Raw genomic sequence first — 12,389 nt, 5'->3', positions numbered from 1 at the left:
CATGTTGGCGTCTTGTGAATATGTGACTGTAGAAATCGCACACCAAGCGGTCTTGAAGGATGCAAGTTGTCGGCAGCTCTAGTACAACGAGGGTACGTCGAGGAATGTCACGACTCGTGCTACCCGTCCTCACAGACGTATGACCACTAAGAAGGTGTGCATGGTGCTGAAAGCAGTAATGCAAGGACTTCCGCGACGCGCTAGTGTGACTGTATGGAGAAAGCTCTGCACGACCATGTCAAAATTTCTTCTCATCCGTGCTGCGTGCCAGAATGCTGGGGATCAGAGTTTCGGCGCCGTAATCGGTGCTCCGCATCGATGTTGCCCGCGACAAGATGGTAGCAAACAGAGCAATTCGCATCTACACCGGGCTTGCTTGTGACTGGGTCGCGTATAATGAGTGGATCGATTTTAAGAAATGCGAATTAAATAGAGAGAGTAAATGACCGCATACCACGCTTCATCCCTCCCGTGTCCAAGGATCGCCGACGGTCTTATCTGTGCGTTATCGGAGATAGCTTGATTGGCCCGTCGCGCATCATTGGAATTTTTTGGCTGCCGCATCACATCTTCCCCACAGATTATACATAAACCCGGAGGGAGTCATTCGTGCTCTGCTCAACTGGGTCGAGATATAAGCCTTCAATTGCACCTGTCGGCCGCCGAGCGACCTTCCTCCCGCGCGTTCGACGCCTCATCCTCCCTCCTCATCCTTTGTCGAGCTCGAAGCCCTCCAGTTGCTCGACTGCCTGCAAATGGCTCTCTGCGGACGTCTAGCACGTCGCGTACCTTCCCTTACAGGTCACACCCGCTCTATTGCACCTTCCACATACTCTCGAAGTTTCACAACCCGAAGTGCTCGGCCGTTGACTTCGCTCCGCTCCAGCACTGAATCACCTGCCGCTCTCCGGCAGCTGCGGGCATTCACAAAGGTCGCGTCGACATGGAATAAGACACAGACTGCGCCTAATGCAGAGGCATACCTGAAGAGCGGCGTCATTTCTGGCGCGCAGGATTTGGTCGACGTCAAGAAAGTCCTAGTTATTGGTAGTGGTGGTCTCAGCATTGGTCAAGCCGGAGAGTTTGATTACTCAGGTACGCATACATTCTCAAGCACATGCAAACGTGCGCCATGCTAATTCAATATCAGGCTCACAAGCACTCAAGGCCTTGAAGGAAGCTGGCGTCAAGTCTGTTCTTCTCAACCCTAATATTGCTACCATCCAGACGTCCCACGTGCTCGCCGATGAAATTTACTACCTCCCTGTAACTCCCGAATACGCCGAATATGTTATCCAGAAGGAAAGGCCCGATGGCATTTTCCTCAGCTTCGGTGGACAGACTGCGCTGAACCTTGGTGTACAGATGGATGCCAAGGGTATCTTCGAGAAGTACGGCGTCAAGGTGCTCGGAACCAGCGTCCAAACTTTGAAGACCAGTGAAGATCGTGACCTCTTCGCGCGCGCGCTCGACGAGATCAACATCCCCATCGCCAAGTCGATTGCCGTTTCCACTGTCGACGAGGCACTGGACGCTGCCGAGAAGGTCGGATACCCCATTATCGTTCGTGCTGCTTATGCGCTCGGTGGTCTCGGTTCAGGTTTCGCGAACAACCCAGAGGAGTTGAAGAACTTGTCAGCTCGTTCCCTCACACTTTCGCCCCAGATCTTGGTCGAGAAGTCCCTGAAGGGTTGGAAGGAGGCCGAGTATGAGGTTGTGCGCGACGCAAGCGACAACTGCATCACGGTCTGCAACATGGAGAACTTCGACCCTCTTGGTGTGCACACCGGTGACAGTATCGTTGTTTCGCCCAGTCAGACATTCAGCGACGAGGAATACCACATGCTCCGGTCCGCGTCCATCAAGATCGTCCGTCACTTGGGAGTCGTTGGCGAGTGCAACGTGCAATACTGCCTGCAGCCAGATGGTCTCGACTACAGGGTCATTGAAGTCAACGCTCGTCTTTCTCGTTCATCTGCGTTGGCATCCAAGGCCACAGGTTACCCTCTCGCGTACACTGCGGCCAAGATTGGTCTCGGACACACTCTCCCTGAGTTGCCCAACGCCGTCACCAAGACAACCACAGCAAACTTCGAGCCTAGCTTGGATTACGTCGTCACCAAAATGCCCCGATGGGATCTCAGCAAGTTCCAGAACGTCAAGCGCGACATTGGCAGTTCCATGAAGTCTGTCGGTGAAGTCATGGCCATTGGACGTACATTCGAGGAGTCTTTCCAGAAGGCTTGCCGCCAAGTCGACCCCAAGTACCTCGGATTCCAGGGCGAGAAGTACGGCGAGAGCCTGGACGAAGAGCTCAAGAACCCCACCGATCGCCGATGGCTCGCTGTCGGTCAGGCGCTCTTCCACGAAGGCTACACTGTCGACAGGGTTCACGACCTCACCAAGATCGACAAGTGGTTCTTGCACAAGCTCCAGAACATCGTCGACTGCACACACGAGCTTGAGGAGATAGGCAGCCTGTTCGGCCTAAAGAAGGAGATCATCCTCAAGGCCAAGAAGCTCGGTTTCTCTGACAAGCAGATCGCCAAGGCCGTTAACAGCACTGAAGACGAGGTCCGCGCTCGTAGGAAGAGCTTCGGCGTCAAGCCATGGGTCAAGAAGATTGACACACTCGCTGCAGAGTAAGCAATATCACTATTTTAACACCATGCGAGACATATACTGACTTCATTACCATAGATTCCCAGCCGATACCAACTACCTTTACGTGAGTATACTGTCCTCTTTCATGGCTTCACGGAATTTGAAGATTCCCGCGGATTCAAGTCTAAGCATTTGAACATGCGACAACCCTTTCATCTGCCCCATCGCAGTTGCTGACCTACAATTTTAGACTACCTACAACGCCTCCTCTCACGATGTCACCTTCGACGACCATGGTATCATCGTTCTGGGATCGGGTGTCTACCGTATCGGAAGCTCAGTCGAGTTCGATTGGTGTGCCGTCAATGCTACCCGCTCCCTCAACGAGCTCGGAAAGAAGACGGTCATGATCAACTACAACCCCGAGACATACTCTGTAGGTAGCATGAACGCATATATTGGGTCTAGCTAACTGTTACGCAGACTGATTTCGACGTTGCCGACAAGCTGTACTTCGAGGAACTCAGCTACGAGCGTGTTATGGATATTTACGAGTTGGAGACCGCTAGCGGTGTCGTTGTCTCTGTTGGTGGACAACTTCCTCAGAACATTGCTCTCAAGCTTCAAGAGTCTGGAAAGGCAAAGGTTCTTGGAACTGACCCTCACGACATTGACAAGGCCGAGGACCGCCACAAGTTCTCTTCCATCCTTGACTCTATCGGTGTTGACCAGCCCGCCTGGAAGGAGCTTACTTCGTACGAGGATGCGAAGAAGTTCGCCAACTCTGTCGGATACCCAGTTCTCGTTCGCCCATCATATGTCCTGTCAGGTGCTGCCATGACAGTCATCCGCGGTGAGGACGAGCTGAAGGAGAAGCTCCTTGCCGCTTCCAACGTCTCGCCCGATCACCCAGTCGTCATTACTCAATTCATTGACGGCGCTCAAGAGATCGACTGCGACGCTGTCGCCTCCAACGGAAACGTCCTCGTCCACGCTGTCAGTGAGCACATTGAGAATGCCGGTGTTCACTCCGGAGATGCCACCCTCGTGTTGCCCCCTGTCCACCTCGACAAGCGCATCCAAGAACGTGTCAAGGAGATCGCAGACAAGGTTGCCAAGGCCTGGAACATCACTGGTCCCTTCAACATGCAGATCATCAAGGAGGAAGTTGAGGGCTCCGAACCTAACCTCAAGGTCATCGAGTGCAACCTCCGCGCCTCTCGATCCTTCCCCTTCGTCAGCAAGGTCCTTGGTACCAACTTCATCGAAGTTGCCACGAAGGCTCTCGTTGGCCGTGACGTGCCCGAGCCAACTGACCTCATGAGCGTTGAGAGGAACTACCTCGCCACAAAGGTTCCCCAGTTCTCCTGGACTAGGTTGGCGGGTGCTGACCCCTACCTTGGCGTAGAGATGTCATCTACTGGTGAAATGGCCTGCTTCGGCAAGGATCTGATCGAGGCCTACTGGGCTTCCGCGCAATCGCAGATGAACTTCCGTCTTCCCCAGCCCGGCGAGGGTCTCCTCTTCGGTGGTGATGTCACACCCGGTTCGCTCCACGCGAACTCCCTCATCTCGATCGCCAAGTACGTCCACGCACTTGGCTACAGGTTCCTTGCTGCCAACAAGGATGTCAAGGAGCTTCTGGAGAAGAACACCGAGGGCATCAGCGTTGACGTTATAGAATTCCCTAAGGATGACAAGAGGAAACTCCGTGAGGTCTTCGAGAAGAACGACATCCGTGGCTGCTTCAACCTGGCCAAGTACAGGGCGAGTGGCTTGTTTGACGAGGACTACGTAATGAGGAGGAATGCGGTCGACTTCGGTGTTCCGCTATTCATGGAGCCCAAGGTAAGTTCATCATTCTGATCTTCATGAAATGAAAAGCTAACTTAAATGTAGACTGCCGTTCTGTTCGCCCAATGTATGAGCGAGAAGCTGCCCAAGAAGGAGGGTATCCCCAGTGAAGTCAGGTCATGGAGCGACTTCGTTGGCGGTCGACCGTAGAGAAAGAACCTTCTTGGTTACTACGGCAATGTTGATGTTTTATCGGAAAAAGGAATGGTTCATTGTAAGAGATATATCCAGATGTAGGGTCGGGTGGAATCAAGATCTTGGGACAGGATGGTCGGGATGAAGATTATGTTCTCATGTGTATAGCGTTTCCAGCTTGTGATCAGCTCTATGGTTCGGTCAGCGGGAGTTGTATCAGTTCCTTTTACTTTCAATCTACTTGAAAAGTTTACCACTCATGTGGCCAGGTACTCGAGGATGAATTTAGTTCTACTCCAGTCCGCTGATCTTTGTAGGTGTTGTTCTGAAGTGGATGAATGTTCGTGATACTGCCATCCTATAAAAAGGGAAAATCGAAAGCCCACTCCCTTGGAGTCTACATTACCTTGGAAGTTTCCTAACTTTAGTTCTTATACTAGTTTATACAACAGCGCACCTGTTCATTTCTTTATTTCATGAGTCGCTACGAGAAGGCTGTGCAGCGTTCCACGTTCTTTTGATACACGAGGACGATCATATGGGATTTTGTCGATAGTCCGATTGCATTAACAAGCTGGTATACTAGCTTGAGTCCTTATATCCAGCCATATCTCGCTTATTTTAGCAGACGTGAAGGTTCTAAGAGGCTCTAAACGGCAAGTGCAAACGTCCCAGAGTGAAGGTAACTAGTCCTGGCACTATCTCTTACCTGTTCTCTTCCATCTCCACATCTACTTCCTCTGCATTTTCACACACTCATCCATCAAAGCGCGCCAACGCTACACCGACGACATGGTGACTTACTACGATACCATCATCGATCCGTCGCGCGAGATACTTTCTAGCGAAGCCGCCGAAGTCATGTAAGCTCAACGTAGCACGGCGCCTGATATGGAATTATGAAATTTCTAGCTCCGAGGTCAACCGCCAGCGCTCGCCGCTTCTTTGCCTTGCCTGCTGAGCTGCGAAACAGGATCTACGGATACGCTCTTGGTGGTATGGAGCTTTGCATCGTTCATCGGTTCTGGAGGCTACACCGCTTTTCTACAGTGTCTGTTGAGACGCCCTACATTGAAGTTCCCCTCCATCGGCTCGTTGGCTTAATACTTGTATCTTGGCAGCTCCACGCAGAAACTAAGATTCTACCATTCGAACTATGCACGATGCGTGCCCAGGATTTCACGTTGGAACACCAAGTGTAAAAACCGAAAATCACTCAGCTTCAGGCCATAGCAACCATACGTGTATTTTACCTGGTCGTTGATGGTGGCGAAATATGGAAGCTCGGCCCAGCGGTCAAGTCACTGAAGGGACTAAAGCGCGTGGTAGTTTTCTGCTGTCCAAATTTTCAGCTATCGAAGCGTAGAAATTTAGTCGAGGCTGTCAAGAAGGATCTCGGTCGAGTTGATGTAGACGTCATGCTCGATTTTAGGAAGTGAAGTCTTCGTCCCACCTGTCCTGCACGAGGTCGTCGAAGACAGGAATCCATACGACCCCAGCAGGCGAATAACACATCAATGATCACGGTGATGTGGCAAATATTGGAGCAACAGATGGAAAAGTGTATTTCTTGATTGGTTGAAAGAAGATGGAGCTATTCATTTGACAAAAGCGAGCTTTCTTTACGTCACTTTCACCCATCTTCCGTATTCCGTGTGCCTGGGGAAGTGAGTGGTGACACAGAACTGCGTTTTCAACTTGCTCTTCATTCCTACGTGATATTGGAATGAATGCCTACGCAGATCCCGCAACGCTGTATTAGTAGCTACACAGTGAAAGACACAATAAAGTAGCTATACCCTACCCCTTTCACCCAAGAACATCAACATCGTAGTGGAAAAACCCTGCTCTTTGTATTTATTACCTCTGTCACACCCAGAGTCTACTTACCACTCCTCCGCAACTCAAAATATTCTAAAACTTGCACTTAAGCATGGAAATACCCGAAAAACAAGATAAGATGACTGGGGCGGATACCATGTACGTTTGAACGTTGAAGTCATCATGATAGACCCCCATACTGACTACATCAATAGCACACAACGTAACCAGCTCGAGTCACCACTCCTGGGGCTGCCAGTCGAAATCCGCAACAAGATCTACGACTACGTCTTCTCGGTCGGCAGCGTCCACTTCGGTCTCTCACTTCATCACTATCGCACGAGCGAGACAGACTATGAGCCGCAAGGATGTGAGCCCACTAATCTACTAGACGTCGCGTCTAGCTGCCGCCAAATCCACTCAGATACCTCTACGCTACTGTTCAAAAACAACGTAATCATTTTGGATGACCAAAAGCTTTTCAAAATGGTTGACCAGCTCGAGCCGCACCAGCTCGAAGCGATCAAGGCTCTAGAGATAGTCTTCTATGACCAACAGGGGTACTTTCCGAACTGGGTTTCGGTGAGCAGAACGCTCGCCAAGCAGTTCAAAAGCCTCCCGGGGCTCGACAGAGTAAGCATTAGGTTCATCTGTTGGCTCCAGGATGATGAGATACTCGAGCGCGAGTGCGAAGAACTTTGCGAAGCGATTAGGAACAGCACTCGTCGTAAGCCCATTCAAGTCACATGTGCGTCAAGGCATGAAGACAATGATGAGGGGAAAACGGTACTGGATGAAGAAGAGACAACGCCTGGCGAAGAAGCTGAGCCTGGTGACGAAAAGCTTGGAGATGATGACGATGGGTCTCCATCTACAAGAAACAAGTCATCGGACACCAAGACTGCCACGGAAGAGGACAACCCTATGGAGAAGTAACACCATCCTACCTGCAGCTGTTCTCGATGAACGTCTCGCAGAGTGCAACCTTACAGGCTGCTCTGATATCGATAGCAACACAAGTATCATAAGAATAACTGCCTGTATTGAGTCTATAAATGCCTTCGTAGCTAACAGACCAGCAATCCTGATACATTATAGGTACTTTCAACAGCACCGACTATCTTCTCACTTTCCATGGAGTCGTAACCACGACCCCAAGACTTCCTAAATTTCAGACCGAGCCCAACGCCAAACCAGCGCCATGCCGAGTGATATCAATATGCAAACTGTCGTAGTGGAAAGGAATGAAAACGCCCGCAATACCTGCAAATTCGTGTTCGCTAAATGCTATGCATGTCATGTCGTCACCATGATCGTGAATACTCAGACGCGGATTCCCGCCCCAGAACCCCATCGTAGCTTCCGCAGGCCGAGGCCAGTGCCCTTCATGCCTGCAGCAGCTTCCTTACCGCAGCGTCCGGCCTCGGAACCTGCGGTGCCAATCTGACCCATCGCCTCGGCGTGGCCAGTCTCTTTGCCAACGACATAGCCAGCTGAGAAGCCGATGGCGCTGACCAGGACTACGACGCCAGCGCTGACGACCCAGGTAAGTAGCGTAGGGCTAATTTCCTCAATCATCGGGGTTGTCTTGCGTGCCTTTTTGACGGTACGGCGGTCTTTGCTGCTGCTGCGAGCACCGGCTACCGGCGGACTTGCTTTGCGCTTGGACTTCTCAGAAGGGCTGCTACTGGTGCTGCATGGAGATGATGCGGTCTCTTCGGATATGTTGCCCAAGGCTACAGACTCGGGAACCATACGGAGGGAGGATGGGTCGACCCGGGTGGATGAGGGAGTGTTTGCGCGCGGTTGGCCTGGCTTCGGGAGGCCACGCACAGCGGCGGCAGCGGAGAGTAACGTGGATAGGCTGGCGCGGAGGGCTTCGTCGTGGTCGGGTTGGTAGTTGGGTGCCATGGCGTTGTAAGGGTGGTGCTGAGGGTAGGAGTGCTGTCGCTGTCCAGCTGGCCTTGCGTTCCTGCGAGGTGTGTACAGGGTGCCAGACTGCGACCGGATAGCTTGTTGGTTGTTCGGGTGCGAGAAGGCGTTTGGCCGTGGCTGGAACTCTCGCCTCGAGGAACGTGGGTAGTTGACCGCCGTCGCATTCTCATCGTCATCATCCTCCCTCTCAGACATGGTCTCCGAAGACGCGACGGACTGCGGAGTTTGCCTCGAAGGTGACGGAGCGATGGCCTCGTTCGAAGATGTCATAACCCTATCCGACTCGCTTTCGCTCTCCTCATACTCCTCCTGACTACTGTTCCCTCCCGCTGTGATCCGGTGCCCAGTCCCTATGGAGAACTGACCACCGCCCCGTGAGCGTCTGTTGGGCCGCCTGTGCGCGTTGGAGTCGTGCTGCACCGTGAGTCCCGTTGTGATGATCTCGTCGGTCGCAGAGGATAGGGAGGTGGACGAAGGCGCTGATGCGAGATCAATCCATGACTCTGTGTAAGATGTGTCAGCTGTCGTTCAACGTACAGATACAGTGAAGTATGGAAAGAGAAAGAGAAAGGACCATACCCTCTGAGCGTTGCCTTGAGGACGCAGCGACATGTCGAGAAGGAGGCATGGCTTGGTCCTGGTGGCTCGCGTCGTCGGCCCCTATGTTCTGTCTGCCTGCTCGCGGTGGACGGTGATCGTGCATCGCACCCTAACCTTCACAAGTCCGAGCCTTGATAAAGGTTCAGCGATAGTCCTTATATCCCGAGCCCTAGGTTGACCGGTGGTGTGGAGGTATGCGCTCAAGTGGATCCCAAGGGCCGTTCCGACTTCGGTTCTTTGTTAGGACTGGGAACGCTACAGCTTGTTGATTAAAGCAAGAAAGACCAGCGCAGCTCTGAAACAGCTTATCGGGGCCCAGAAACAAGGCACGGCACTCAGAGCCACCGAATCCTGTCGCGGCGACGCTGCGAGTCGTCGTTGGAGATAAGGCTAAGGCCGCGGACGAGCTGACGCTATGTAGACTGCCTCCCCAGCTTGCGCACGGCCAGGGTCTGGGTGTAATGACGTTTCGTGGGGAAGGGTGGGAAGCGGAGATCACGGTAATCGCGTTGGGCGGGGCGCGAAGGAATACGACCGAAAGCGAACGTAGCAAGCGGAAGGAGACAAGTTGATGTAAGAAGAGATATCGCAAGGTCGAGGTTGGAGTACGTAGACCGCTGCTCGTTCCTGATCCCGTGTCCCGTCTGGTCGTTGGCGTATGACCATTGGTAGTAGGTGTGGGTGACGGACGAATCAGACGTCGCTCACTCCCCTTCCTATCCAAGCCTGGCGAATCTAGACGTGCTCACCTGCCTTTATCCAGGACATGCGCATGTATCTTCTGAGCGCATTTGCCTTGTGGTCTGCGGTGTGCAAGACATGGTCGCGTAGTCGCGTAGCCTCATCTCTCAGTGCTACCTACGTATAACTATGCGAAAGTTTATACACATTGACCATCACTTCACCTGCCTCGATGCTTGTTTACCACACGCTATCTATCACGTCATTATCTGGGGTGTGAAGCGAGTCGATTTGCGCCACGTAGACTTTGTTCTTCTTCGACATGGACTTGACAAGGGAGGCCAGCTCTCCCGTGCATACTTGACAGGAGATTCGCGTCCTCTCATACCACATACTGTAGGTTCGCTCATCTGTATCGATTTGAAGTTCCTCTTTCCTTATTCCTCATACTGCTTCTAGAGTACGTCACGGGCTTGGTATGAACAACTGGGGAGACCTTGCAATAGAAATAGCAGTCCTACGAATAAGCTGCAAACACACTGTCCAGCTCGGTACCATTTTGCCGAAAGTCAATTTCGTATGGTACAGGTATGGAACATCGACTCCGGCCCATGCAGATATCATGCCACTGTCATACATCCTCCTCTATGCGTGCGGGTATTATGGCAAAATCGTAAGCCGAGCCGCAGGCTTAGGGAAATCCAGAATATATCGAAATGCGTTCCAGTTCATCCAGACCAGCCCCCACGTTTCGTGAAATCTCTAATTCTTTTTCTCTTCTTTCTTCTTCTCCTCCTTCTTGGTCCTACTCTTAAAAAAGTCCGAAATACCGTCCTTGAACTTCTCCCAGGGTGTGCGATTCAGGTGGTTACTGAGTTGGCGGTACTTGTACATCTCAGCCCAACAGTCGCGACCCCATTCGCAGCCAGCCATGTTGACCATAAAGTCGCGGTCTTGCTCTCGGTAGTGGATATCGGGGTTGTCGCCATTCTCACCGCATGCGCCGGGTGGGAAACTCATAATCTGGCGTTGCTGGATAAAGGCGACGTGAGGCCTGATCCAGGGCTGGTTCTGGTACATGTACTCGAAAGCGTCTTGCTCTTTATGCTCCCACTCCATGTGCTTTTGTTCGTAACCGACAGGGTCCCACCAGATGTCAAGCAGTCTGTCGGTCCATGCGCTTCTTCGCACCATGAAAGAGCCCAAATTGAAACCGCCACAGTCTTGGGGTAAGAGCATGTTGACAGAATCGACCTTGCCGTCTCCCACTGGCGAGCGTGTTTCTGGGTCGAGGTATTCGTCGGTCAGCGGATGAGTGATGTTGAGGGGATTATAAACGTTGATGTCGCGGTAAGTCACGTCTTGTAGCTGCTTGAAGACATGCTTCTGGAGGGAGTAGGTCGGCTCCATAATGAACGTGTTCGTATCAAGCCACCAAAACCTGCGACATGTTAGCCTGGGTGACTTCATCTCCATACAGCACGTACCATTCAGCATGCGGGTACTTGCGCATAGCGTTGCGAATCGTGTCAACCTTTTCCCAACTTTCTCTCCACTCGTGCGCATAACGCTTCTTAGTGCTCATGTCTACGATTTCCAATTCGTAGCCCCAATTTCTTGTGTATTTCTTCTTGTTCTTGACGCTGTCGCGTTCGATGGCCCACTCGCGGGGACCCTTCCATTCCATAACACCTCCACCTTGGTTCGCTGCGAGTATAACGACGTATTTGCTGCCGCCGCCGAACCATGCGGACCGTCTGTACATACGACGGATGGCTAGAGCTGTCAATGCCAATTTCCAGAGGAGGGGCTTGGATGGGGTAATGACTTACGTGTGTTTGAATTGTAGAAGATGAAGAAGAATACTACGAATAGTACCAACGCGACCCGTTTCCGCAGACGCCATATTGTCCAGGCTATGCCATTCAAAGCCCGCATTACTTTGTTTTGCGACCGCCCACGACCTAGTTTCTCCTTATCGCCGTGGTTGAAGGGCAAGCTTGTGGAGATCCTGCGAAAGTGCTTGCCAAAGAAGCCCTGGTTTCTCGGGGTGAAGCCGGGGTATCCTTTCACATCAGCGCTTCGCGCTTGAGCCGATGCCCAAGTGACATTGTGTGAAGAGGAGCCATTCGGGTATGGGCTCGTCCGCCCACTGTTATCGTATGGAGTGTTCAAGCCCGGGCTCGACCATCCGCCTGGCTGAGGCGAAGGCGATCTTGACATTTCGAAGGCGCCTGGCGTGCCAGGAATCGAAGGTAAGGCTTCGCCCAGCGAGCGGCCGTGAAGACCGCTGGTTGTGCCTAGCCTGCTTCGCGACTCTGCACTATCCGGAAGGCTGATATTACTGGGCGGCAATTGCCTTGCAGCAGAAGAGCGCCTCCTGCGTTGGCCACTGGACGCGGAGAAGGAGGATTGGGAAGCCAGCGTGACTTTGTCGGCGTTGGACGGGCCGGGTGGGATGGAGGAGCGACGCCGACGTGAGGTTCGTGGCGACGAGACAGTCAGCTACAGTCGCCGATGTGATTCGACGGCAGCTGCTGAAGTGTGCGGCACTACAGAGGCAGCGTGTGTGGTATTACTGAGGACAGCTGGCGGATGGTAGCCAAGTTCTCGAACGGCAGGAGCGCGGCGGTCGCACTTGAAGCGGGAAGGAGCGTCGGGGAGAACACGGTGCAACGTCCAAGGCTGTCGTCTCGTCAATGGCAATTGATATAACGAGGGACGGGAAACAGTAGAATACTACAATACGTCGGGGTATA

At 52.6% G+C, this 12,389-nt stretch overlaps 4 protein-coding genes across 4 annotated transcripts; 2 read left to right on the top strand and 2 right to left on the bottom strand.

Moving 5' to 3' along the window:
- Positions 1–458: 458 nt before the first annotated feature.
- BKA58DRAFT_466559 (uncharacterized protein) lies at positions 459–5,003 on the top strand. Its single transcript, XM_046175018.1, has 6 exons — positions 459–1,095; positions 1,151–2,642; positions 2,701–2,728; positions 2,855–3,040; positions 3,088–4,452; positions 4,504–5,003. The coding sequence occupies exons 1-6, from the start codon at positions 756–758 to the stop codon at positions 4,606–4,608; spliced, it is 3,516 nt and encodes a 1,171-aa protein (XP_046029780.1). The 5' UTR covers positions 459–755; the 3' UTR covers positions 4,609–5,003.
- A 1,523-nt stretch (positions 5,004–6,526) lies between these two features.
- On the top strand, positions 6,527–7,659 carry BKA58DRAFT_453171 (uncharacterized protein; the record flags this gene model as incomplete). Its single annotated transcript, XM_046174456.1, has 2 exons — positions 6,527–6,573; positions 6,630–7,659. 2 exons carry the CDS (start codon positions 6,527–6,529, stop codon positions 7,348–7,350), a joined length of 768 nt encoding a protein of 255 aa, XP_046029779.1. The 3' UTR covers positions 7,351–7,659.
- Positions 7,660–9,248, bottom strand: BKA58DRAFT_106800 (uncharacterized protein). The gene is made up of 2 exons (XM_046163847.1): positions 8,929–9,248; positions 7,660–8,852 (listed from the first exon to the last, which is right to left on the bottom strand). Exons 1-2 carry the CDS (start codon positions 9,050–9,052, stop codon positions 7,738–7,740), a joined length of 1,239 nt encoding a protein of 412 aa, XP_046029778.1. The 5' UTR covers positions 9,053–9,248; the 3' UTR covers positions 7,660–7,737.
- A 992-nt stretch (positions 9,249–10,240) lies between these two features.
- On the bottom strand, positions 10,241–12,247 carry BKA58DRAFT_106797 (galactosyl transferase GMA12/MNN10 family-domain-containing protein). Its single transcript, XM_046163846.1, has 3 exons — positions 11,463–12,247; positions 11,118–11,406; positions 10,241–11,071 (listed from the first exon to the last, which is right to left on the bottom strand). Exons 1-3 carry the CDS (start codon positions 11,851–11,853, stop codon positions 10,393–10,395), a joined length of 1,359 nt encoding a protein of 452 aa, XP_046029777.1. The 5' UTR covers positions 11,854–12,247; the 3' UTR covers positions 10,241–10,392.
- Positions 12,248–12,389: the final 142 nt, after the last annotated feature.

This window comes from Alternaria rosae (genome assembly GCF_020736505.1).
Source record: "Alternaria rosae strain MPI-PUGE-AT-0040 chromosome Unknown BKA58scaffold_2, whole genome shotgun sequence".
NCBI lineage: Eukaryota > Fungi > Ascomycota > Dothideomycetes > Pleosporales > Pleosporaceae > Alternaria > Alternaria rosae.
This window is presented reverse-complemented; position numbering and strand designations above follow the sequence as displayed.

Bases quoted from the DNA above. Each gene is read 5' to 3' on its own strand.
- BKA58DRAFT_466559 (XM_046175018.1), top strand. From the start codon at position 756: ATGGCTCTCTGCGGACGTCTAGCACGTCGCGTACCTTCCCTTACAGGT. The intron at 2,643-2,700 runs GTAAGCAATATC...TCATTACCATAG, and splicing joins ATTGACACACTCGCTGCAGA to ATTCCCAGCCGATACCAACT. The intron at 2,729-2,854 runs GTGAGTATACTG...CTACAATTTTAG, and splicing joins CCGATACCAACTACCTTTAC to ACTACCTACAACGCCTCCTC.
- BKA58DRAFT_106800 (XM_046163847.1), bottom strand. From the start codon at position 9,052: ATGCACGATCACCGTCCACCGCGAGCAGGCAGACAGAACATAGGGGCC. The intron at 8,853-8,928 runs GTATGGTCCTTT...CATCTTACACAG, and splicing joins CTCAAGGCAACGCTCAGAGG to AGTCATGGATTGATCTCGCA.
- BKA58DRAFT_106797 (XM_046163846.1), bottom strand. From the start codon at position 11,853: ATGTCAAGATCGCCTTCGCCTCAGCCAGGCGGATGGTCGAGCCCGGGC. The intron at 11,407-11,462 runs GTAAGTCATTAC...TGACAGCTCTAG, and splicing joins CTTCTACAATTCAAACACAC to CCATCCGTCGTATGTACAGA. The intron at 11,072-11,117 runs GTACGTGCTGTA...AACATGTCGCAG, and splicing joins AAGTACCCGCATGCTGAATG to GTTTTGGTGGCTTGATACGA.